This window comes from Tachypleus tridentatus, chromosome 6, assembly GCF_004210375.1.
Source record: "Tachypleus tridentatus isolate NWPU-2018 chromosome 6, ASM421037v1, whole genome shotgun sequence".
Taxonomy (NCBI): Eukaryota; Metazoa; Arthropoda; class Merostomata; order Xiphosura; family Limulidae; genus Tachypleus; species Tachypleus tridentatus.
The window spans coordinates 29003222-29030027 of NC_134830.1; the positions used below are offsets into that span (position 1 = coordinate 29003222).

At 32.8% G+C, this 26806-nt stretch overlaps 1 protein-coding gene across 1 annotated transcript in view; it reads right to left on the reverse strand.

Annotated features, from left to right (window-relative positions):
* The window catches only part of LOC143252160 (ubiquitin-conjugating enzyme E2 A), a 36018-nt gene extending 10662 nt beyond the window's left edge, over nucleotides 1–25356 (reverse strand). Inside the window, exons 1-2 of the mRNA XM_076503863.1 lie at nucleotides 25081–25356; nucleotides 3536–3616 (exon numbers count right to left, since the gene is read on the reverse strand). Of these exons, the coding sequence (XP_076359978.1) occupies nucleotides 3536–3616; nucleotides 25081–25124 (125 nt within the window). The 5' untranslated portion in view covers nucleotides 25125–25356. The remainder of the gene's footprint in view (nucleotides 1–3535; nucleotides 3617–25080) is intronic.
* Nucleotides 25357–26806: the final 1450 nt, after the last annotated feature.

Sequence of the window (26806 nt, forward strand, 5' to 3'; positions counted from 1 at the left end):
GGAACGTTGTAATGAAGCTGTTTTCACTAAAATGTACCCAGACCATAATTTTTTTTTTACCAATTTAAGTGAGCCAGCAAGACCTTCTAAACTCTTCTGAATAAAAAATGAAGACATCTGCCCTAAGGGTTTTTCAGTTAAAGAATGTATAATTAAAAATCGTGGGACAGATTCAACTTGTGAGTTTGACCATACAGTCATTAATGCATGGTCGTTTGCCAGTAGTCAGATTTTTCTCTATGCTGTCATGCTTGTTTATTTTTTTTATTTGAGGGGTATCTACAATAAAAAAAAAAAAAAATTTGGTACCCACTGACCCTACCCACCAAGGAGGCCATACAAGGGAATGCACTACAGTGCCACATAAGGCCACTGCAGCAATGCCAGGGTTTCGTGAACACTACAGGTGTAGTGGACATCCTATGCTGGCACTTAGTTGACCCGTCAAAATGAACTAGCTGATTGATCTTGGGGAGTTACCCCACGACTGCCCATCTAGAGGAATTCAAGGCCAAAGTGGTGTGTTGGAGTTGGACCCCTCAACCACCAGGATCCTCTCTCCCACTTCACAGCTCACCATGCATGGCAGGTGGATGTTTAGATCCCAGAGGAGGTAAACTGAAAGTACAGAATCTTCTCTGGGAGGTCCCCTCACGATGTACAAGAATCCACATTGAGGGGATGTAAACTGGAACTGTCTATACTGTCAGTGCAGTTGTTAATTCTGGCACTACAGGTAAGAATACTCAAGAAAATGTTATTGGACATCAATTATCTAGCTCTCAGTGTTATCTAATAGATAAATTTTTTCTCTGTTGTTGAATGTAGCATTCATACCATGATGTTATAACCTGCAATTTGTTCTATATTGATGTTTACTGAAAATTTAGGATGAGCATTATAAATGCATATAATTCGAGCTTTGGATTTATTGTATTTTTTGCCTGTAAATCCATACTGAGCATATTGTAACTTTGGACAATTACAGTTTAGATTCCTCTGAATAACTTCATGTTTAAGTGGTAATCAGTGGAATCTAAACTGTAATTGTCCAAAGTTAGAATATGCTCAGTTTGGGCTGAAAGCATTCATATACAATATTTAATTACTGTTTAGAAGGCCTAACCAGTAACCTTTTCCAGGCTTATTACAGTAATTGTATTATAAATTATAGTACACATATGTATTCAAACCTAATTACCCTCAGAATAAAGAATTCAACAAGTATTTTAAAAATTGAAACTGGGCAAATCCTCAATCTAAATTCAATTGTTTTTTTTTTTTTTAGACATACTTTTCACAAAATGCTATCTGGACATAAAACTCTGAAAGTAAAATATGTGTGCAAAACAGGCTTTGAATTTATCACACAACATTACAGGTATTTTTGAAAAAATGCAAGTGTAAAAGAAAATAAATACCATAAAACCAAAGTATTTCATTAATTTATCATTACTAATATCCAAGTAGGTAATTCATTATAATACATGGAGTTTAACTGAGGTATTTTATTCATTTGCCTTTAAAACTTTGGAATATGTATTTGAAATATTTCTACAAAGATCATATTAAATTTCATACTTTATGTTTCTACATTATATTACTACTAAGGAAAGAGCCAGGCCAAGAGTGGCCAAGTGCAGATACACTTTCCACTTAAAAGTTTGTACTTTTAACTTTCCTGAACAATAGCCAATTTAGGAACTACCATATTTTTCGATGTATAAGACGCACTCCTATTTTCAAGGCTATCTTCAGGGGAAAAAATATTTTTCACATTTATTTTATTTGTTCCTCAGCATAATGTTTTATTATTCTTTAGAATACTTCAAAAGTAGTGTCCATAATAAATTAAAATATGGTTGTTTTGTACATTTACATCAAAACATTGTTTATTTATTATAAAAACTTTCAAAATCTTCCACAAAGTTTGGAACAACAATTGAGAATGACTGCATACTTGAATGATAAATTGAGATGTGACAACAGTGTTCTACAGTATAAAGGAAGTCAGCTGTGCTAGGAGGAGATCTGGCACTCCTATTGGTAAAGGACTGTCAAATGCTTATGGGAGCATCAAGTCAATAAAAATTACACGAGTGGATAGAAGGTATAGTGTCAAAATAATGTTAAGCATGTTTTAAGTCCAATGTTAGAACATAAAAACATTTTATACACAATTCAATATTAAAGAATATAGTTAAGCAACTATAAGTTATAAACATAACAATGTAAAAAAAGTAAATTTGCACTTCATTTAATCCAAAGAAAGCTCAAGAACTGACAATAAGTACTGACAGTACTTGAAAATTAGGGACAAAAGGTACAATAACAAATAGCCTTTCCATAACTTCAAAACAAATAATAATGTCCCCAGGACTGAAAGCACAAACAAGTCTGGTGGCAAAAAATATTAAACACATTAACCTCAAATCACAAGGCAACCCCTCTAATCAGCAAGCCATAATGGCACAAAGCTGAATAAACTAAAATAAAAAGAAAAGCCAAAAATTTATACTACTAAAAATCAGGCTTTAATATTTGTATTACACATAGCACAGATAGCCCACTGAGTAGTATTGTGCTTAACAAGAAACAAATATAATGGCAATATTTGAATTACTTGGATAGTCTGAATACTTGAAAATTGTAATACATGGAAACCCTAATTTTCATGAGTCATGACATAATTGATTATGATGAAGAAAATCAAAAATAATGAAACCTTTTAACTACTAAGGAGTTGAATAATCAAATAACAATCAGAACTACTAATTTTTATTAGTTTGGTTTTCATCTTTCACATTAATTAATTTAAGAATAATTTGAATTAATTAGTTTATATGACACTAATTGAGATAACTTGATCACAGGCATTCAAGTACATCAATCGAGTTAATTGTCTAACTTTACATACATACACAATTAAGACACTGCATGGAGTAACACAAGTTATTTCAAATCCTAAATTTAATCAGTATATTCATTTAAACAGAACCCTCATAACACGCCATTGGTGAAGTATATGGGAATTTTAACAAATTTTAATTTTAAGTATTCACATTCTGGCTCATTCACTTGTCAAGAAGGATCAGTGAAGAATTACAACTGTCTGGAAATTTACTTTCTGTACTGGCATGGAAGTAGTCATCCCACAAAATGGAAAGAATTATAAAATATTCTCTTGTCTTAATACATTTGCACAGTACTGTATTTATTTCTCGACATCACTGATCACTGTATTTACCTCTGTGCTTGACATGATTTTTAGCTAAATATCAATGTACAACTACATTGCAGTATTTCTACAATACTGACATGAAAAAAACTTTTCCTTAAACATTTTCTCAAGTCAAATTTTTAAAAATGTAATTAATTTGCAGAACCAGCTACAAACTGACAAAATGTTGTCCTAAAGTTCGTGTCAAGGAACAAAGGCATAATGTCCTAGTTAGAGTAAATAATGATCTCAGTATTAACTTAAGTGACTTAAAGTTTAAATGAAAATATAACATACAACTGTCTTTTCACTAACCCAAAAATAACAGCATTCCAAATCATGATGTTATTATCCGTAGGAGCACCACTGACACCAGCTGGAGGATCTTCTTGCAATCTGTAAAATACAGTATATATTACACTATGCTAAATGCATCTATACACTTAGTAAAAACCAAAAGTTCACATGCTACTCCAGAAAGCATTTAGACCCCTTAACATTACTCATACTTAAATGTAAATAATGTACAACTTAAAAGTCACCAGAGAAAAACTGAAACTGATACCAATAGCTCCTGAAACTATTTTACTTTTTTAATGTTACTCCGAAAATAAACAAACATTGTATATAACATTTAAAGTAAAAGAACACAATTTGCTTTTTAATGACGAAAATAAGACATACAGAGGTATGTGTAGTGCAAACTTTTAAAACTGTAAATGTAAGGACCAATGACTGTATGTACTTTTTATAAACCTTGTGGCTAATTATTAAATTCAGGCAAACATTTTACAGTATTAGAGAAACCCAACCACGATAAAAATGATATTACTTGGGTTTTTCTAGTACCATAAAAAGTTTGCACTGAATTTAATAATTATTAATAATAATTAATTGGAATCTTGATAGAGTAGAGAACTAAATTATATGCACGTACTGGAAAGAAAGCTGGTATGGGTATTAATACTTTAATTTAAAGTACAAAATAACATTTTGACCTTCTTAGGTCATTTTTTTTGTTAACCTGAAACAGGCTTTTGGAAGCACCACACTTATGGTGTTGCCACTTATGGTGTTCAGCTAAGTGCAATTTAATTAAAGATCTGGAAAGAATGGAAATTCAAGTTTTTAGCAGTGATAAAGGGTGTCTCTACCATCTTCACCTCAAGTCCAATAGCAAAGAATAGTAACATAACATAACAACTGAGTGGGGGCTTAGGTTGGCTTATCACACATCAATCAACACCAGACCACTTTGGAACCCCACATCCACACAGTGACAGAATGCTAGCCAAACAGACAGAACACTGCCCTAACTCTCTATTGATAGGAATTGGTCACACTCAGAAGACAGCATCCATGGTCCTCCACTCCATCAACAAGAACTTCCATGTTCTAATAAATGACAGAAGGGGTTAAAAGCACATTGGAGAATTCAAGAGTACATCACTAAAAAACAGTGCAATAAATAGGTGACTTGCAAAATCCTACTTTGAAAAGTAAGCTAGTATTAGGCATTAGACCATGCATGGAGGATGAGCAGGAATACCCTGCCTGTTTTACTCATGATAATGTGGTCTGGATTAGACCTGTTTGAGACAGAACTGTGAGGTAATCTGAAGCAGTCTTGTGAAATGCCCCATCTCATGAGTGCAATAACAGGCTGAGACAGTTCTACACTACATGGTTTTGTTTAGCTATATCCTTGCAAGCAACACTTACCACTGAGCGGGATCATATAATGTATCAGAAGATCCTGTAAATGCAAAATACAAGAGGGAAACCATGCCTAGTCAGAGACTGTATAAGATATGGAGAACAGTGATTGGAGGAAATCTATAAACTGACAATGAAGAAACAGACAACTGATTTACATAGTGTGTAGTAAAAGGTGTGAAGTGTTGTTCACATGCCAACCCAAATGATCTCTAATGGATAACAGAAGTAAGCAGGCAAAAAGTGAGTGAGGTGATGACTCTGATAAGAGGACAAAGAAATGTCAACATGCATTCCCATCTAACGAATCAAGAAAGCTGTATGTGAGTTGGTTGGTTCATTTGGAGTTTCTTGGCACAAAGCAAGTACACTATCTGCATCAAATATCCAGTAAAAAGTTAAAGTAAAATTATTAAAATTCATTAAAGGAAATTAAGGTAAAACAGGGCAGTGTTACTTTTGGAATTAAAAACAAAAATATCATTAAATTGAATTTTTACATTAGTCTACAGCAGTAAGAGAAAAACTACAGTATTACAAGTTGTAAAGGACTTTCTGTAGCATACCTGTAATTGTTATAACTCACCAAGAAGATGAACAGGTCAGTTCAAAAGCCACTATTAGTCACCTGAAGTTGGCCTTTTCAGTCCTGGTTTTGAGTTACTTTGCATTACGACCATTTTCTAATTTCAAATCGAACTAGAGGAACTACAATTCTCAAAATGGAATCACATTAAAAAGGTCTAATTTATAAATTAAAAAACTAAAAACATTTCCAAGGTGGACAGTGTCACCATCGCCAATAACCCTGTCTAACATTATGGATAAACCTTAGAACAAAACACATTTAAAATGGTACCGTTGTTGAAAATTGTAACACAGTAAGACAGTAAAATGTGGCTTATTGTGACTTGAGTGTTACAGAGACTACACATTGGTGCATTAGTTCCAGATAAAAGAAAACAACAGGTTAAAAAACTGTGACCAATGCATAATCCAGTTAAAACAACTTCCTCTTTCTGATCCTTATGGAAGCAAGATGGCCAAAGTCCAATAGAGGGTTTTTATTTGGAAAAGCTTGTTTTCACATTGCTCACTCCAAGTCAACTGCCAACTGGCACAGAGCCAAGCCTTGAACACAGAACCACAGTCCATATATGGAACAGGCACAGCACCAATAGTGCTGCACAGCAGACAGATTTAGCTGCAATGTTGGCAAGCCTGTTCCTGCAAATATCAATGTGGCCTAGTATCCAGAAAAACTGGATAGAAGATGTTAAAAATAAATGGGCCAGTCAGTTTTGAATATTAGTAAGAACAGGATGTAAACTAATTTGAAGCAATTCCAGGACCAGTATAAATAGTATAATTTGAGTACTGCTTAGCTTCATGTGATCCAGGGCGAGATAAATAATGTACAGTTCAACAGCAAACATAGAAGCTGCAGAGGGAATTCTGAGTGCAACCACCAAACCATGGCAGAGTCCACAGAGTTGCCTGATTTCAAACCATCTGAAAAATAGGAATGGAAGGATGGTTCGAAAGATGTTCAGCAAATAACAGACAGTATTTCCAATCTGGAGTATCTGCTTTTCTCAGATGACAAAGATAGGTGACATTTTGGGACTGTAATAATCCATGGTGAGATGAGCTGACTAGTGAATACAGCAATGTTATCCAAGGACAGACCCAATTCATCCAACTGCTCCTGGATACAAAAGCCAAAAGGAGCTATGACAAATTGCCTGTTCTGAAAACGCATAGCTCACCAAGGAAGAAAAACAACCCCAGATGGGATGCTTTGGTATGAAACAAAGTTTAGAAGCATAAAGACAGTTGCAAATGGTGGAGGTGCAAAGGAGGTTCATTAAACTGTGTACAAGCTCTGAACTGGGGAAGTGCAGAAAGCCCTGGTGCAGAGCCGAAGTTTCAGATGATGAACAGGGCACAGTATCTTTAAAGCCAAGGTCCTAGCAGAGCCATAGCCCAGTGACCCAGAGCCCAGTTTCAAATGAATAAGAGAATGATATTTCTTTAGCATAGAATATTGATCCACTCCACAAGTGGTGGAAGAGTGGACAAGAGTTCACAAACTTTTGTGAACCTGACGATGACCGAAGAAGGTCGAAACGTTGTTCGCTCTTCTATGTAAAGTGTTTTCTCAGCCCAAACGAGCCGTTTTTGCATATAAAGTTTTATTATGTGTTTATTCTATGGCTTCATAAAGCTGAGATATAGACAATTATTTCACATTAAGTTGAGATACAGCAATTTGTTAAAATCAGTAAAAGCACACATGTATTAAAGTTACAAAGTAATATTTGCTACTGTATTTGAAACTAATATGAATTTCCTCTGAGTTGCAGGTGTTGTATATTATGTTCAAAAACTTTACAGACACTAATGATTTTGTTTGGGGCTTACTAAAATAACCCAAAATCCAAATTATGTATGAAATCAAATAGATAAAATTTTATGAGTTAAATTAACCTGTTGACTGTCAAGTATTTCAGCTGCAACAATACAACTCTAATGCTTCATTTTCTAACTTCTTTCGTGACGCCATTTTGGATTGAAAGTGAAACAATTTGTAAGTCGGTCAAATGCATATATGGTGCTGACATCTAGCGTTGAAGTTACGTATTATTGAAAATGAATTAACTCGTCCGTGGCACTGTGTTACCAATTGGCTTGGACGAATTATCTCGTCTGCGGCACTGAACAGGTTAAATGTAAAACGTCCTCAAAAATGTCTGTTGTAAATCTTAAATTTCATGTTTCAGTATTTAAAACATACGTATATACACACACAATTTCTAGCCTCAGAATTTTTCTATTGTGCACAAAGTAACCTACCTCTTTTGTGCAGAAAAAAAATGACCTGCCCTTGATCTGCTTGTATGGAAATCTTACTCCTCTCCATAATGCTTCCAGCACCCATCCATGAAACATAACACTATACATTAAAAACTAAAACCTGTCATGTTTAATATTGTGTGAAATAGTTCCTCTTCGTATGTTTCTTCTAACCTAATTGTATTTAACAACCAAAATATATAAATATACAGCTGGGTGTCATTTGCATCTGATAATTAATGTAGAGTGTTTACTACACTACATACACAGTTTCAACAACTTATTCCAATTGTTCTGTAAGGAAAAATAAAAAAGTACCTTATAAATCAGTAGGGTGACATAATACTGGAAAATTATCTAAAAATAATTATAGTCAAATATGCAGTTGTGAAGGTAAAGCAAGCACAAACAGTAGCAGTAACAAACTGGCACTGATACTTGAGAAGTTCTCTCTTTTGTATATATTCTGAGTTAATAAGTTACTTAACACATGAACTGTTTCCCAGACATTTTTCTTAAAGTCTGGAAAGGCAAGTTTCTGGCTAAATATATTTGAAGGTGATGTAATGAAAATATTCTTTAAACACAAGTGCTTGGGAAAACTAGCGATAGTATCCACAACAGTACCACAACACAGCAGATTGTGATTAAGCACTTATCCTTAAAAAATCATTAAGACTAAAATTAACTAATCTTCTTTAACTTAATCGTGATTGGTTACGGGTTAAAGGTCATGCCATAGTTTGTCGACTTGCATTCAAAATTTTAAACTATTTTACGAATTTATGCCAGTACATTCAGTATCAAGATAGAAGTAGGATTCAGACTTCGGTATTACATATTTAATTTCTGAATTTAAAAGAACACACCTAAATATCAATTTTTGTCACATAGCATGTTGAATGAAAAATTGTTCAAATTATCTGTTTGTGGTGACCAAATACAAAGTCTACAGTTTTATACAAATAAAGAACACAAATTACCAATGTTGATAAGATAGAATACAAAGTAAGGACCTTGTATCTTTTCTACTTACGATATGGCTTATATGATGAATATAGTAGCCTATCTCACCTCTTTTCATTTTTGGAAATGGTCCTTATATGCACACTTTAATATTTGACATGTAAATAATCAATAGAAAGCTCAGAATGTCTAATGAGCAACTTTCTCAGCCATTTTTAAGTATTAGAAAGCCACCTTGTTTTTATGAACTAAGATTTCAAACAACTAAGGCTGTATCTTTAGTCTTCTTGAAATTTCATATTTTTCAAACAAAATACAGCTTATTAACTAGGCTTCATGAATTATAGTTAAATTCTACTGAGTTAATATAGTTATTTATGATTTTGTAGTTATCTCAAATGCATACATAAAATTTAAAGAAATTTCACAACTTACATATGCAAAATTTAAAAAGCCTGAGCAACCTATGGCAAGCAGCAAATGAGTACAACAGTCATTATAAGATATAATTGTTTGCTATACTTGTTTATTAACAGTTCTATGTTTTAAGAAAAATAAGTTTAAGAAGTTATGTATAAATAACAATTAATATAATGTATAATATTGAAATGTGACCATATTTTACAAAATACTACTCCAGTAAAGCACAGCCAGGACAGGTCACACTGCAAAGACTAAAGGTCAGTTCTGCATCACTGTATATAGTAACAGAGCACATACATCTCATTAATGCAACTTCTGTATTGTTAACCAGGCATGACTGGAAGGTTGATATTTTAAAAATAAATATATAAAAATGTGTAATGAGATTTAAGCTACTTAAGACTAAACAGTTGTTTTGGGGCTAAAATTTGTACTCATTCTAAAATGAAAAATCAGTTTATATTTCCTCATTTTTCATGGTGGTTATGAGGTCGGTCAAACAGACAGACCCCATATGGTTAGTGTAGAGAAACTAGCAAGCAAAATACAAATAGTTACAAAAACAAACACTTGAAAAGAGTTGTAAGATGTTTTAGAGATTACACAAATAAATGTAATTTCTGGGGCAAACAGTTTTTAATCATGACATGACAATCACTTCTCACTCTGGCTAGTTAAAAAAAAAAAAAAAGAGACTAAATATCTTCACGAAGAAATCTTTAAAAAATATTTTTCATTAAAAAATCTGATTTTCTTGTGCACATAAAAGTCTACCAAACTTTGTGAAGATAGATGCAATGCATCAAAATTTATAGTAGGAATATTTAATTCATGTATATTATACCAAGCCCACTGCAAAAGGACTAGAGTCCAAGATATGATTTTCAAAATATTTCTTTTAATTTCAGTATGTTGAATAAATATTCAGTTCATGTGAATATCAATTAAGGAAGACAGCAAATACATTTAGCTTTACATCTGATATAGTACAACAAATCAAAGTTATCAAAAAATAACCCATTCTATTTGACATTATGGCCATTTTCAAATAGGAAAGTAATAAAAACTGTTTTAAAAGACATGTAGCAAAATTATAATAACTTGTCAGGATGACTAATAGGTAGTTCAAACAGCAGCATCAGTCACCTGAAGTTGGCATTTCCAGTCCTGGTTTCAAGTTAATGTTACGGCCAATTTCTAATTTCAAATTGAACTAGATGAACTGTGATTTTTAAAAGGGAGCCACATTAAAAGGAGTAATGTATAAATTGAAAAACTTAAAGGGCATTAAAAGATTAATGGCCTTTAAAAAACTAAAAACATTACCAAGGTGGACAGTGTCACCATCACCAATAACACTAATGTTATGAAGAAACCTTAGAACAAAACATGTTTAAAATAGTGCAGTCGTTGAGGGTCGTAACGACAACAAGAAAGTGAAACATGGCTTATTTGTTGACCTGAGTGTTACACAGACTACATATCGGTGCATCAGTTCCAGATAAAAGAAAATGATGAGTTCAACTGTGACCAGTGCGTAGTCTAGTTAAAACAAGTTCCTCTTTCCGATCCTTACAAAAGCAAGATGGCCAGAGTCCAATATAGGATTTTATTTGGAAAAGCTTGTTTTTGCATTGCTCACTCCAAGTCGACTGCTAGCTGGCATGGAGACAAGCCTTGAATACAAGACCATAGTCCATGTATGGGACAGGCACAGAGATGACAGTGCCAGAGCAGATAGGCTTAGCTGTGGTGTTGGCGAGCTCGTTCCCGTGAATACCAACATGGCCCGGTATCCAAAAAATCTTGATACAAGTAGATGTTAAAGAGAAATGGGTCAGTCAATTTTGAATATCAGCAAGAACAGAGTGTGAACCAACGTGAAGCAATTCCAGAGCCAGTAGAGAATTAAGCGAGTCAGTATAAATAGTGCAGTTTGAGTACTACTTAGCTTCTATGTTATCCAGGGCAAGAGAAACAGCATACAGTTCAGCAGCAAATACAGAAACTGTAGAGGGGATTCTGCGTGTAACCACCGAAACACAAAAAACCATGGCAGAGCTCACACAGTCACCTGATTTTAAACCATCTGTATAAATAGGAATGGAAGGATGGTTCAAAATATGTTCAGCAAATAATAGACAGTATTTCCAATCAGGAATGACTACTTTCTCAGATGACTTAAAGATAGGTCACAATTGGGGACTGTAAGAAGCCATGGTGGAATGGGCTGACCAGTAGATACAGCAATGTTATCCAAGGATAAACCCAATTCATCCAACTGCACCTGGATACAAAGGCCAAAAGGAGCAATGGCAGACCATCTGTTCTGAAAAGATATGGCCCACCGAGGAAAAAAAAACAACTCCTGTTGGGATGCTTTAGTAAGGAACAAAGTTTCAAAGCATATAGTAAAGACAGTTGCAAACAGCAGAAGTGCAAAGAAGTTTCATGAGACTATGTATAAGCTCTGAACTGAGGAAGTGCAGAAAGCCTCAGTGCAGAGCAGAAGTCCTTGATGATAAATAGGGTCCAACATCTTTAAGGCCGATGGTCTGGAAGAACCATACACCAGTGATCCACAGTCGAGTTTCAATCGAATAAGAGCACAATATATCTTTAGCATAGAACATCGATCCGCTCCCCGAGTGGTGGAAGAGAGTACAAGGAGGATGTTCAGTGCTCTTGTACATTTGACCCGTAGCTGCTCGATATGTGGTATAAAGGTCAGCTTAGAGTCAAAGATTAGCCCCAAGTTCTTTGTCTCAGGGACCACAGATAGCACAACTTCACTGGTATGGAGTTCAGGATCAGAATGAATACCCTGTTGGCAACAAAAGTGCATGCAAATGATTTTAGAGAGAGAGAAGATAAAGCCATTTGCTGTGGTCCACTTCAGTAAAAAAATCGAGGGCAGTCTGTAGCTGACGCTCAATATACCTCATGTTTGATGACTGACATGAGATGTGAAAGTTGTCTTCATAGAGCCTGTTTGCAACAGTGAGAGGAAGTTGTTCAGTGATGGCATTAATTTTTATACTGAAAAGTGTGATACTCAAAACAGCCCAGAGGGACTCCAAGTTCCTGTAGAAAAGAATGGGAAAGTGTCAAACCCACACAAACTCAATCTCCTGTCCATTAAATTTTTTTTAATAAAAGTGGGCAAATAGCCATGTAACCCATACATATGGAGGTCTCACAAAATATCACACCTCCATGTTGTATCATAAGCCTTCTCAATGCCAAAGAATATTGATACATGATGTTGTTTGAGAAAAGTCTTAGCAATGAGACTGTACTTCATTGTATTTGCACATCATGTGGCTGATAGCTTGTAAAGCTAAAAATTCTGTCTCAACATCCATGGTACACACAAAACATTCCATTTTAAGTAATTTTGCATTTAATAATGCACAATGTATTATATTTAATAAAATAATTCTGTTGTTTATGTTTATGTCCATTTTATTATATTCCTCAAGACAAATCAGTCTTATTACAAAATATCCTATTTAAATAAGCTGGTAATTAAAGGATATTTTGTAACATTTGTGGTACTTCTCTTGTTACAAATTACAAATATCTACCAAATGAATCTCTATCAACAGAAACAGGTCTAATCACATCTTGCATTTGCTGTAGTCTGTTATGCAGAAAAGATAGCAAGTTCATACTTTAAAATCTCACATGCAACATGTGGAACAAAAGGAAAGATAATGTTTCTTTTAAACTGTAATAGGCCTGTAAAAGCATTAATTGCACAGATCAAAACTTGCTAGATTTGTTGGCTAGATATTGAGAAAAAAATTTGTTCATTGTAAACATGATACAGTACAACACTTGTGGATTTACCTTGACAGTTCAAAGTTTCAGACAATATTTTAATGTTTTAATACAACTTGTTCAGTCTCCAGAATTAACAGTTTGGGAAAATTTTGAGGTTAATAAAGCAATGATTAGTGTTATAAGAAAATCCTTAAGTAGGAAATACAAGGGCTCATCACATGCTGCTAGAATAGGTTACAAATTTGTTTATATAACTTTCAATGTAAAAATGTTTCGTTTATCATCAGGAAGTTCACAAGTATTCAGAAGTTTTAAAGATTTGTCCAATAGCAACTTTAGTATGTATGACTTCAAAAACCAAAGGAAATTATGTTACACAGTTTTACTATCCATTTCTTACAATAACTTAATTTTTATGCTTTCTGAACACAGCTGGGAGAATTAATTGATCTACTTGTAACAGCAATTGCATTAATTAGTTTCACAGATTCATTGATGAATTTAAATTAATCAGTTTGTCTCAAAAACAATGAACTAATCAAAAGTAGTATTTCTTATTATTAATTTGATTAGTCCAATAATCAAATTACAATTTAATCAGAAAAATAACTAACTAATGAAAATTGTTCCTGATTACTAGCTATTTCAGCTCATTCTAAATACCCTATGCCACTGATTTTAAGTTGCTGACTAGATGGTAGACAAATAGCTGATACCACCCACCACCAATTCTCCAACTTAAGTATTAGATAAATGGTAAATTTACTATTTTGTTTTTATATTGTGTTGTTTCTAATCTACAGATAGGTAACTTTATTATTTAATGTTGTATGAGCAAGTATGGATATCAAGGATTGGCATTTCAGTAGTCCAGGCCCCTCATTTTTTTTCAAGAGTTAATAATTACATCCTAAAACTGTATTAGTAGGGGAGGAGACCATAAGTAACAAACCTCATCTATTTGCCTGCCATGATATATTCTATAGGTTTGGCGTTTCTAGCCATTAACAGTGTCTAGACTTGAGATTTTTTATCCAGGTTAGGAATATTTACAAAACCTTAAAACAAACTTGTTGCAAAATTGATTTTTCATTGTTTAGAAATTAAATTATTGTGAAAAAGATGTTTTTTGTATTGTTGGTATCTAAAACAAATGGTATGACTACACAAGTAACTTCCTTAAAACACCTTGAAAAGAGGCATTCTATTCATCAATGTTATTTCTCTTCTAAATACCATTATTGATAATTATAACTATCAATCTTGATTATAATGCTTGAAATGTTTGTTTATTATTATTTTCATACCAATAATATTGGTAAAAATAAAGATACAAGCTTTGGAATTGCTGGATTATAACCCTACTGAGCTAATCAATTGTAAAACAGACACTTTAATTTCACTTTGGATACTTTAGGGCTATATGTTCAACACTGATTACTCCAAAAACACTATTATTGTGAATGTTTTTTTTGGACACTTTAGAATTATATGGTCAACACTGATTAATCTAACATACTATATTATCATAGTGAAAGTCATAAAAAATTACTAAAATTCAGTGTTACTTTTAAATTTCAGAGTTAATTTTAAAACATTAAATAAAACTCAAGTTTCTATTCTTATTCATTCATTTAATAGTTTTCAAGCATTGTAAAATAACATTATAACTATCAAAGGTTTTATAGAATAAACTGACAGCATTATAATTCTTATATTGCTTAACATTAAATTTAAGATACTTGAAGGTCGTTAAATTACTATGTTTAAGGTTAAATAAGTTCTCATTTACCTACTAAATAGTCATTTATTATTATTCATTTATCTTGGTTGGTTATAAAGCAGATATTAATTGTGTAGTTATAAGTACAACATTTAAGGCTCTAACATTGTCTTACATACACACACACTTTTAAACATGCAAAACAATGAATTATCTGAAGTAACAAGTAGGGAAAAGTGTACACAATTTTTTTTTTGCAAATGGTAACTAATAAGCAGATTAAATCTTTTTATTGTTTTTAAATGTTAAATAATGCAAAGATTAGAAGTTTTTGGGAAGTACACCCATTACAGATTCTTCCACATCAAAGTAATACCACTAATTGTCTTGATGTTTTCATTTTTTCATTAAAGCAGTTTTTAAACAAAAAAAAAAAAAAAAAATCGCCAATACTTAGTAATACAGGTTCAATACGGATTTCTGATGAAAAGCTTGTAAAATATACATAAACATAAACTACAAATAAGGCCATTTGATTTCCATCTCAAATAAGTAAGAAAACTGAAACATTAGTTGGGTTCTCTTTACATTGTTATTTTCAGCCATAATCACAAAAAATCTTCCAAAGTTCAGAAACCTAAGATCAGTTTTAAGTCAATACAAGTTAACATTGCAAAATACTATTTATAAGTGCAAACACCATGGCTATCAGGTTTTTGTATACGACCAGATTCTTTTACAGTAAGTGTATGATACATTTGCAATAAATTTTAACAGACAGCACATAATCTGCTTGTTTTAAAATATATTCAAAACAAGTCAAATACAAGTACAAAAATTTGTTACACCACTGGTTATCAACTGTATTTACAGCTTTAAATATTTGTGGACTTGGACAAGTTACAGAGGCTTGAGACGGTTTAATGTCTTGAAATTTTTAAATGTTCTACAGTAATTCCTGTGCATTTAACCTAAAAATGGTATTCATGATTCTCCACCACCTACAAATTTTTTACAAAATGTAATATGTACTTTTACATAAGTAAATCATTTTAGTTGAAATCAGGTCACATTTCATTATGATTTAATTTAAAATGTTGATAACCACTGGCTATGGGAATTCTCTAAACCAATAGCCACGAGTCTTAACATTCCTGAACTTGTAAGAAACACCACTAGAATATAATTGGTATTGTTAAAACATCATTGTGAAACTCACTTTAGAGATTACCCATTATTGTTAAACAATCAATCAGTCTAACTTCATTTTCATTAACTTATTTTAACTTCCCCCCTTGCACTATATTTGCACCTATTTATAATGCTATAAATAATAATAATAAAAAAATATATAAAACATTATAATGGCAATATTCACATAAGGAGAAAAACTGAGAAAATTACATTAAGGTAATATCAATGTTACAAAAGCCTAATACAACAATTAAAGTGCATACCCAATATATAACTTGTTCACAGCTACACAACAAAAGTTATCACAACTACTGCTTAAAATAATTAACTCTTAAACTTACAACAACTAAAAATCATTAAATATTAAATCACTACATAATCAGAATAACTAACTAGTCTTGCGTACCCAACAATAACCAACAAGATTTAATGAAACTAATACAAAGGAAAACAAAGTTACTATTAAACACAAGTTAGTACTCATATTACCATCTTAACATATGAAGTAGCAATATACTTACTGGCATTTGAGTGTTTACAGTAATGCATGTTTAACAGCAAAAACTAATGGATTCAAAAAAACAGCAACACTAGACAACTACCAACTCAAATTATATCAATTTTCTGATGTCTAGTTAAATTTACTTATAGTTTGAGAATATTAAAACAATCAGATGAAGGAATCTTGCCATAATAGAGTTTTTTTTTTGTTTTTTGACATATGAAACAAAAAAAAATTGTATAAACCAATAATGGAAGTTAGGTAGCTTCTTTATTTAAATGTTATCACACAAACAATGATAGTTTTATAAACGTTTGAAGGTTATCACAAACCTTATTAACTTTAGCAAATGTTTGTTGTCAGTTTATTGCCTCAATTTACAAAATCATTTCAACCTGAATTAAGACATTAACTTCTCAATTTTTATAGAATTTCTTTTATCTTTATGTAATACTGGTTGAGTCACTATACACAAATTCTTAATACTGACTCATGATTTGACAATTCACTTAGGTACACATGTAGTGGATACATTTGTGTTACATCCAGATTTTAATTTTTACACAGGTTGAAATGTTCACATTTTAGCTAATGGCATTTAATCACAATCTAAAATATACTAGAATTTGAGCTTTGAGGTTTCCAGAACAATCTTCTTTGTAAATATTTAATTTTATCCTACTTGGTAGTTCCAATATTACTAAATATGGATTTACTGAAATTTTGGAGGCTGTTTTACACGTTATGACAAAACTTCTGTTGGTTGTGATGAATGTGAATGTTGAGTTTTTCTAGTATTAGTTGATGAATTGAAAAAGAAAGGTGTTCGTTCATCATTCCTTTGTAATAGATATTTGAGACTTATTTTAGGATGATGTTACTTTGGATGCACAATGGATGGAGCAATCTATCTAGATGTACAAAAAACACTTGAGATCTTTTCAAAGATGTGCCTTTGAACTTTAGGAATCAGTTATGAAACTTTACACTTTTCAAAGCATATTTTTTCCTAAGCCTTGCTAAAGTATAACACTCCTTCCATTACACAGAAGCATCATCTATATGGCAAGTGACTTTCTCACCAAAGATGTCCAACATATACAGATAGATAGGCATTTATAATACTCCATCTATTAATCCATGATCTGTACTGCTTTTTTTTTGGTACCAATACCTAGAAGTACAAATGTCAACAGTTTACGTGTGCATTTTTGCTGTGTAATCTGACTATTACCAATAAGTTTTCTTTACTTTCAAAACAAACACTTCAACATGAACTTTTGAAACAGGACTGACATACCAATTATTTCAGCCATTAACTTTTTAAACTACTTAACTATGTATGATCATATTTCTAACATTTATCTTGGATGAAACAGCATTTTTGGCTTAGGGCTATGAAAATAAAAACCTTCACTCATGTTAAAGTCATCACAGCATCTTCAGAGTCAATTTATATTTACTATGGGGTCAAACTTTCTGAATACTCAAGTCTTCATTGTTTTTGCCCATTTCCATGTACACAGTATAGATAAATATTTTGATAAATCTGTTAATAATTTAAAAAAAGTGAATTAAGCTATTTCCACTACAAGAAGCAACACTTTATAGTATCAAAGAATCTTTCTTTATCATGAAACTCCAAAATATCTAGTTTCAGGCAGCAATGCATGGTTTACCTAGAAGTACTTCTCAGCTTGACAGAAAATAATAATATTAAATAACAATGTTTAGGGACAAAAAAAAGGTCTGCTGATTCATTTCTGCTATCCCAACCTCTAAACCAAAGTATTAAATAAAAAGGTTAAGGCCAGTCATTAACATTCATTTCTCAACCTTTCATTTCAACTTACTCAAATTTACCACCCCTAAAACATGCAAAAGCAACCCATTCCATAGGCCATGACCTGGCTCACTTCCCTTATGCCGCCCTCGTCCAGTTCTCCCTTCTTTCATGTCACTCTTACATACCCCACCTCAAAAAAGTCAAAATATAATAAAGGCAAAAACTATGTAAATTTAAATAATTTTTCACGTGAGGGGATGAAGAGGAACCACAACGTTCCTAACCACCCCAGTTGGAGAGAGAATTCTTCAGACTTCCCTCTCTCTAAACTAAACCCCTGCCACATTCATTTGCATTCCATAGGCCAACCAACCTATTTGAAAAATAAAATTGTCTTAGCTGAAGACAGCTTCTATATTTGTGTCCCCTAGTTCTATACCTCTTGTTGTTAAATGTGAATGATGTTGATACATCAACATTATCATTTCTTTTTACAATCTTAACATTTCAATCATATTTCCTCTCACTCTTCTCTTTTTGAATAGAAAACAATTTAAAAAACAATCTCATATTACAACCCCTCCATCCCAAGTACTATTTAAGTAACCCTTCTCTGAACCATTTAAATGAATTCAATGTCTTTCCTGAAGAGCCCAAAACTTAACACAATAATTCAAGTGCAGCATAAGCAGTGATCTATACAATAAAATTATTATAGCATTTCAGACTTGTATTAAATATTTCTGTAGATCAAACTGAAAATACTGTTCACCCTACTACAAGCAATAGCACACTGCTGGATGGCTTAATAGACTGAACTATTACATCAAGATCCTTTTCTTTTGTAACACTATTAAGGATATACACATCCATACTGTAACCCATAAGCAGTATCTTGCATTTACCACAATTAAAACCCATCTGCCGTTTATTTGCCCAATTTACTAAACAATCTAAATCCTTCAGTGAAGCAGCAGCATCCTCTTTACAGCCAGCAACAGCCAAGACCTTGATATCAACAACAATATTAAGTAATTTTATTGGCCATTCCTTCATCTGTTGTTAATGGAGCTCATAAACAGCAATGGTCCTAAGACTGACCCTTGAGGTTTTATGCAGCATTAATTCAGTTTGACTGAACTCCATTTATAAAAACTTTCCTTTCTTCCATCAAGCCAACCTGCTACCCAATTAGTTAACTTATTCTCAACACCTATGGAGATAAATTGATTTACAAGCCTTTTATGTCACACTTTGTCAAACATCCAGATATGCACAAAATCACTTTACCATCATCTATATGTACAGTAACATTTTCAAAGCATGTGAAAAGATTTGTTAGGCAAGATTTTCTCTTAGTGAAACTGTGTTGACTATCCAATAAAATGTTAAATGAATTTGCAAAGTATCTTTCAGACTTTTTAAAACTTTTTCCACAATTGATACAAGACTAACAAACAGTCACTGGGACAACTTTACTACCTCCCTTGAAGATAGGAGTCACATCAACTAATGCCCAATCTGTTGGAACTTGATCATTATTCAAGGACTTGCAAAAACTTGTGACAAGTGGCCCACATATCCAATCATTGACTTCCTTTAAAACCCTCAGAAAAATATTATCTGGCCATTAACATTTTTTAAAACTTCCCACTTTTATTTTAACAAGCTCAAAATTTATGAAATTGTTTTGTTCAACTTTGTTTTCATTTTTCAATTGCTCAGGATAAGGAATACTGCTTGAGTCTTCATTAGTAAAAACTGAAGAAAAGGCAGAAATTTATTAGATTATCCAGAAATAAATGTAGTTCTTGAACTGCAAAGTTTGGGAAAGTATAAACCAGTGTTGTAAAACATGCTTTAATCAAAGTAAGCACCATTTACTTCAACACATTTTTGCCAATGTGTAAAGATGCTCTTTATACTCCTGCTGTAAAAACCAGTTTCTGTGGTTAATGAGCTCCCTGAAAGCTTCTACAGCTGACTGGTTTTGAAAGTGTTTATTGTTCAAAAAGTTGTCAAATTGTTTGATAAAATGAAAATATGTATGGAAAAGTCTGGGAAATAAGGTGGATGAGGCAGAACCTAGATTTCCAATTCATTCAATATTTGGAGCATCATCCTTGACAGGTCTCATAATGCCAACTTTATCTTCAGTCACCTCATGCAGAACGAACTTATACTTATGTTTCCAATTGCATTCAGGTGGTTGGCAATGCTTAATTTGCTTGTGCCTAGCTTTTCTGCAAGATCATATACTGTTGTGCAAGGGTCTGTCTCAACTACTTCTCTTAATGCATTTTCATCTAAAGATGGCTTCCTTCCACGACCTTTGTGGCATTCAAGACTTTCATTTCCATGTCAAAATCTTTGGAACCAACACTGAACTGTACCATTCAGTAACAGATCCATGGCTGAATGCCTGGTTGATGTTCCATGTAGTTTCAGTAGCTTTTCATCCAAGTTTGAAGTTGTAGAGGAAAATCAGACAAAAGTCCTTCTTGTCCATGCTGCCTTGGGGGTTGCAAAACTTACTCTGAATAGAGTTGAACAGTAGACAATTAAGACATCTTGTAAGCAACAAACATTGGATTAAACCAACCAACAATAAGTTACTCAATATTCAGCTTCTAAATGTCATTGTGAGAATTCCAACATTTATTTCTGGACACCCTAATAATAAGCTAGCCATTTCATAGTCATAAGATAAAAGCCTTCCTTCATCATCCTACAAGAATCCTATCTTTTTGTTTACCCCTGATGTAAAAAATCCTTACTATTAACATTTGTTTTCAGACATTTTGAATGACCTAATTTCCTGTTTGATCAAGTTTCTTAATCTTCTATAACACCAGTCAATTCAAGTTTCTTAAATTTGTAATGCTTTTCTTTAATTTTATCTCTTATACCCTTTGTAAGCCAACCTGAATTTTTATTTGTAGCTACCTTTTTATTTCTGTAAGGAATATTTGTTTTAAATACTGGAAAATTGTTCTTTAAAGATTTTCTACATTTGCTCAGTTTCTCCAAATAATTCAGCTGTCAATTCACAATAGAATCCTTGTTCAACCCTTTAAAAAAAATGTTTTTTTCAATTTAGAATCAAAACATCATTGTTTCAATTTCCATATGCAGTAAAACATCAAGCCTAATACAGCAATCATTGCTTGTACCCAGGTGTTCCCCACTTTCCACCCTCTCAACCATTTCTATATCAGAAGTTGACAATAAACCTACAATAGCATTACTCCTAGCAGGTGCCTTGACCAACTGATGCAGAAATCCATCTTCAACAGTTTCCAGAAACATTCCTCCTTCACAGTTTGACTGTAGTATTTCCCAACCAATATGTCTGAAATTAATTCACCCATAATTATAACTTTATTCATAGCTAAAATCTTAATTTCACTGTAATATTTCTCCAAAAGTTCTGTCTTCCCACTGAACTGATAAAATCCAAACAGCTAGTTTGCTCAATTCTTACAACTTAATTTCAGCTTAGCATTTAGTCTTAGTAACCTACTCAAAATTTCATATTCACAATTACTTTTTGGCAGTATCCCAGACACAATTTACTGCCTTTAGCTTTAAATACTTTCATCAGCCCTTTGTACATATTAATATTCTCCTCTAACTTACTCGTATATAATTTGCCCCACATGCACAACAAAGATTGCATTGTTATCAGTGCCCTTCAATATATCTCTTGCTCTGTTAGTACATCTTCCACCCATGCCCTAGGGTAGCATAATCTCTTTTCTCCATATTTACTTCAGACTATTCTATCCACATACCATGTTAAGGAATCACCTATAACTATAACCTCTAAGTTCATAATCAATACTCTTCTTTCTCTCCAATAGTTCCTCATCTACATAAGCCAAGGCTGAAACTTGTTGCTCAACAAAATAGGGTCTTTATAGTTAAGTTCATTACTTTAACCCTAATATTACCCTTTCCAACTTCCTGAACATCATTGTTAATATTAGCTGATGTCTTCCTTGCATATAAAAGTTTTAGCTCCTCTTGAAATCCTTCTGTCATTTCCAACAGTTTAATCTTTTCTTCCTCAACTTTAGCTAGGATAGGCTCCAACTTTTCCTCCAACCTATAAACTCCACATATAATTGAGCATCCTCACTACTAACTTCTTTAAAAATGTACTGTTGTCCAGAGTTACCAAACAAAACCCATTATTTGCACCTATTACACCTGACAAACCAGAAATGCTGAACCCCAAGTCTTAACCATTGTCTTATTTGTAAAATTAAACTAAACACTCAATATAATGATTAAATACCTGTAGATGTCTTTCACAAATCACTGAGTGGGAAAACAAAAGTTACAAAACATTTCAATATATGCTGAGCTTACACTTCTCACAAAAACTTTCAAACATGAAGTTACAATTTTTCTGGAAATTGGGATTATCTCATTATTCATTTAAATCTCACTTTTACAAATTGTTTTACTAACATTAGTTTTTTCATTGGAGTAATAGAGGCACACAGTTGCAGATACAGCATTAGTAAAGTATAGATTAGAAGGGAGGATTTAGAGCCAACATTAGTTACCCACTGGAGCAATAGAGGTGCACTGTTGCACAATACGGTAGTAGTAAGGTATAAATTAGGAGAGAGAACTTAAGACATCTGTTTCCATAGATGTTGTGATGTAAATGTCACAGGCTGCCAGGAGGTACACATAGAAAAAAAAAAGGTTAGAAATTTGTTTTAACTACTGATTAGAAAATTTTGTTTACCTAAAATGTGCTTGTTTAAAACCCCTGTACTGAGGACTACTGACACTTTATTAAACCTACTTAGTGTTTCTAAAGTTATTTCCACTGTACTGACAACAGCATTCAAGAATCCAATAGACACACTGAGGTTTATGAAACTTAGTTTGTGATTTGACCAAAAAACAGAGAACCCATTGGTATAAAAGGCTATCATTCAAAATAACCAAAGAAGTTTGAACAAGTCATTGCAATGTGTTAATCACGGTCTTCTCTTTTACACGGTCAAATTAGTGTATATATAGTGTACACAACACTGCATTAATTTCCTGAATGCAGTCATTGAAACATCAAGTGACTTTCAAAAGATCCAATATATCTGTAGTTACAGACCTTAAGCCACTTTGTTTCCCTTCAAATGCAGTGCTATAAGTTAGAGAAACTGTTCAGTTCACACATTTTAAATAAAAATATCCAATGAAAAAGAAATCTCAAAAGAACTTCAAGTTTAAAAAATGTTTATAACACGATATCCTAAGGCATATACTGTTGCACATATATGTTTAAGCACAGAAACATTAAACTGCAACTTTGATATCAGCATCAGTTACAACACGCAGCATTATGCATGCCACAATGTCATACTTTTTCGAATGCATATACTTTTTTCTTGAACATTTTAAACAATGCTGTTGAGATAAGTTTTATTTCATTTCATTATGTGTTTAATTTTGCTAAATTATTGAATGTGGATTAAAATAGACAGCTTTTACCCAAGGCAATTCTACTCAACTGGCACCACAAAACTAAAGAGCAGAGAGTCTTTGTGGAAGAGAATGTTCACTACTATCCTTTGCCCCAAGAAACAAATATAGAGAGGACACCTGTTTTAAACTCTCACACCACAATACAGTAGTGAATTGTCTGTCAATCAATGTACATTAAAATGACATTACCTGAGGGATGCATACCACTGTGATTTGTACTGTTATGTTGTCAGTACACGTTGCATACATCATAAATTACCAAAAGAATTATATACTTTATAGGCTACAACACAGCATAACCTTAACTTCAAAACCCAGAAATAAAAATATTTGTTACTCTTAATTTTGGTTTTAGTTACTCTTGGAACAAAACATTTTTGGGGACAGCACAGAAGTACGTTAGTGTGTGTAGAGTGAGACCGTGCAGAAGTACATTAGTGTGTGTGTAGAGTGGGACCGTGCAGAAGTACATTAGTGTGTGTGTGTATAGTGGGACCATGCAGAAGTACATTAGTGTGTGTGTATAGTGGGACCATGCAGTACATTAGTGTGTGTGTGTGTGTGTGTGTGTACAGTCAGTATTTGTTATCCATATCATACTAATGTTGTATAATATTTGCTTAATTTTCATTGAATCATTTAAAGGTATTTTTCTTATTAGAGGCACTTGTGAAAAGACTCAAGATGAAAAAGCAAACAAAGAGATAAGATGTTGTAATGAAGGGTAGAATATCATGATACAGTTCAGTGACAAATGGCAAATCAAATGTTAATTCACTTCATTAATTTTAATTAACTATAAGCTCCAAGTACACTAGTTTTTTTCAAAGTAACCACAGTATTTTTCAACCTTCTCAAGTGAAATAATTGGTAAGATATGAACTCTATATATCACTAGGTCTAGGCTAATTTCTTTACTATGGACGTGAACATAACTACATCACCAGTTTATCCACGTACATTTTTACAATACAAATTGTATATTTATAACAGTGTATAATTTATTTAAGTTTCAAAGTTATACTACACGATTTTCAGAATACAAGTTAGAGTTACATTTATCAATTAACTAAGTAACTTCATCTGTCTTAATAAAGTTAACGTTTAACTTTATCAAACTTGACAAAAGAACTAAATTAATATCGGTCTTACTCACAGTAACCTCAACAACTGGAGTGACTGACAGTTTTTGTTCTAACTACCAAACTATAAATACTGTTACAGTTATACAAAAAAAAAATCATAATAGTAGCATTAATAATAGTAATAATAATATCATTATTACGTTAAAATAAATATAAACTTAATATCGTAGTACCAATACCGACAGTAGTATATATGACAACATAATTCAGTATAACTGTACTATAATTTACAATTATAACTTAAGTTATAATTTTAACCTTTTGAAATCCCTCATGAGTCTTCTTCGAGCAGGAGTAGACATTCCAGTTATTATGTATGAAATTCGAATTGACGATAAAACTACGGGTTTCCGTAAACTTTAAGGAAAATAACGTGCACTTCTTACTTTTAGTATAACAATTAAAATATATCTACAAAGCAAATAACTTCACAGATGCTGATACCAAGCCTTTCAGTTTCTGAGGTCAGCCGTTTTGCAGATCAACTCGTTAATGACGTTTTCATCCGGGCATCTTAAAGTTACGTCATCAGTGCTTGCATCAACGACAATTCCATGAACTCGTTGCTGAAATCACTCACGTTGCAGTGGGGGCTATTGGAATTGTGAACAATGACACAGGTATGAGCGAAAGAAAAAAAAAAAGACGCATTGGGATATTAGGTCAAAAATATCAAAAAAAGCTAGAGATTGAACGATTTCTTTATACACCAATTAAATACCAATATTTCTTTATCGGAAAGAAATATTCAAACATGCCTAATATTGAGACAAAATCATGCAAATCTGAATGGCTGTTTTTACACACTCTAATAAAATCTAAATTTACAAATTTCATCTTGTTAATCAGAAGCATGAATGATAGGCGTGTTATTTCTAATACTTTGCAAACTTTTAGTGTTTAAACTACAATTCAACTGTTAAAGGTTTTTTTATAGTGTTTACCGGTTAATATAAAACTGGTTTTTATAATGAAGTTTCCTAAATTCTTGAATGTTTATGGTGAAATTTAAAAGCTTTGAGTGGTATTACGAAACCATAATTTCTCAACTACGAACAAATAAGAACCGAAATAGCTGGCAAATGTTTTACATTATTCAGAGAAATGTGAAAAAAAATATTTTGTAGTTATTTTAACACACACGTTTATATATATTTGAATATGTTGAGAAATGCGTTGTCCGCCGGGATCAAAACATTATAATTTGTTTAAAAACAGTATTTAAAAATTTAAAATCGTTTTATGAGACTGTATCATCTGCGATAAGATAGTATGTATGTTTTCTTATAGTAAAACCACATTGGGCTTTTCTCTGTGTTTATCGAAGGAAATCGAGCCCTTGAATTTAACGTTGTAAATTCGTAGACTTACCACTGTACCAGCGGAGGGGCCCGGCATGACCAAGTGGGTTAAGGTGTGCGACTCGTAATCTGAGGGTCGCGGGTTCGCATCCCCGTTGCACCAAACATGCTTGCATTTTCAGCCGTGGGGACGTTATAAGTGACAGTCAATCCCACTATTAGTTGGTAAAAGAGTAGCCCAAGAGTTGGCGGTGGGTGGTGATGACTAACTGCCTCCCCTCTAGTCTTACACTACAAAATTAGGGACAGCTAGCGCAGATAGCCCTCGAGTAGCTTTGCGTGAAATTCAAAAACAAAAAACAACCAGCGGAGGCAGATGAAATAGTACAGTAAGTAAACCATTTCTGTTTACAGCTAACTATCCTGTTTACACTACTATAAACATATTACGGTAAAAATACTTCTTAGTTAGGGACAAAGATTTGTCATTAAACACAAAGCTGTAAAATGGTATATCTATGTCCACCACGGGTATTGAAACCCGATTTTTAACAATATATACATTTTTATACTTGCCTCTGTGTCACCGGGGTAGCGGAACAAAAATAATTAATTAAATAACGTAATGATTATTACTGTGTATGTAATTGGAAGGTTGAGAGTAAAGAGAGTGTGTGTCTTTT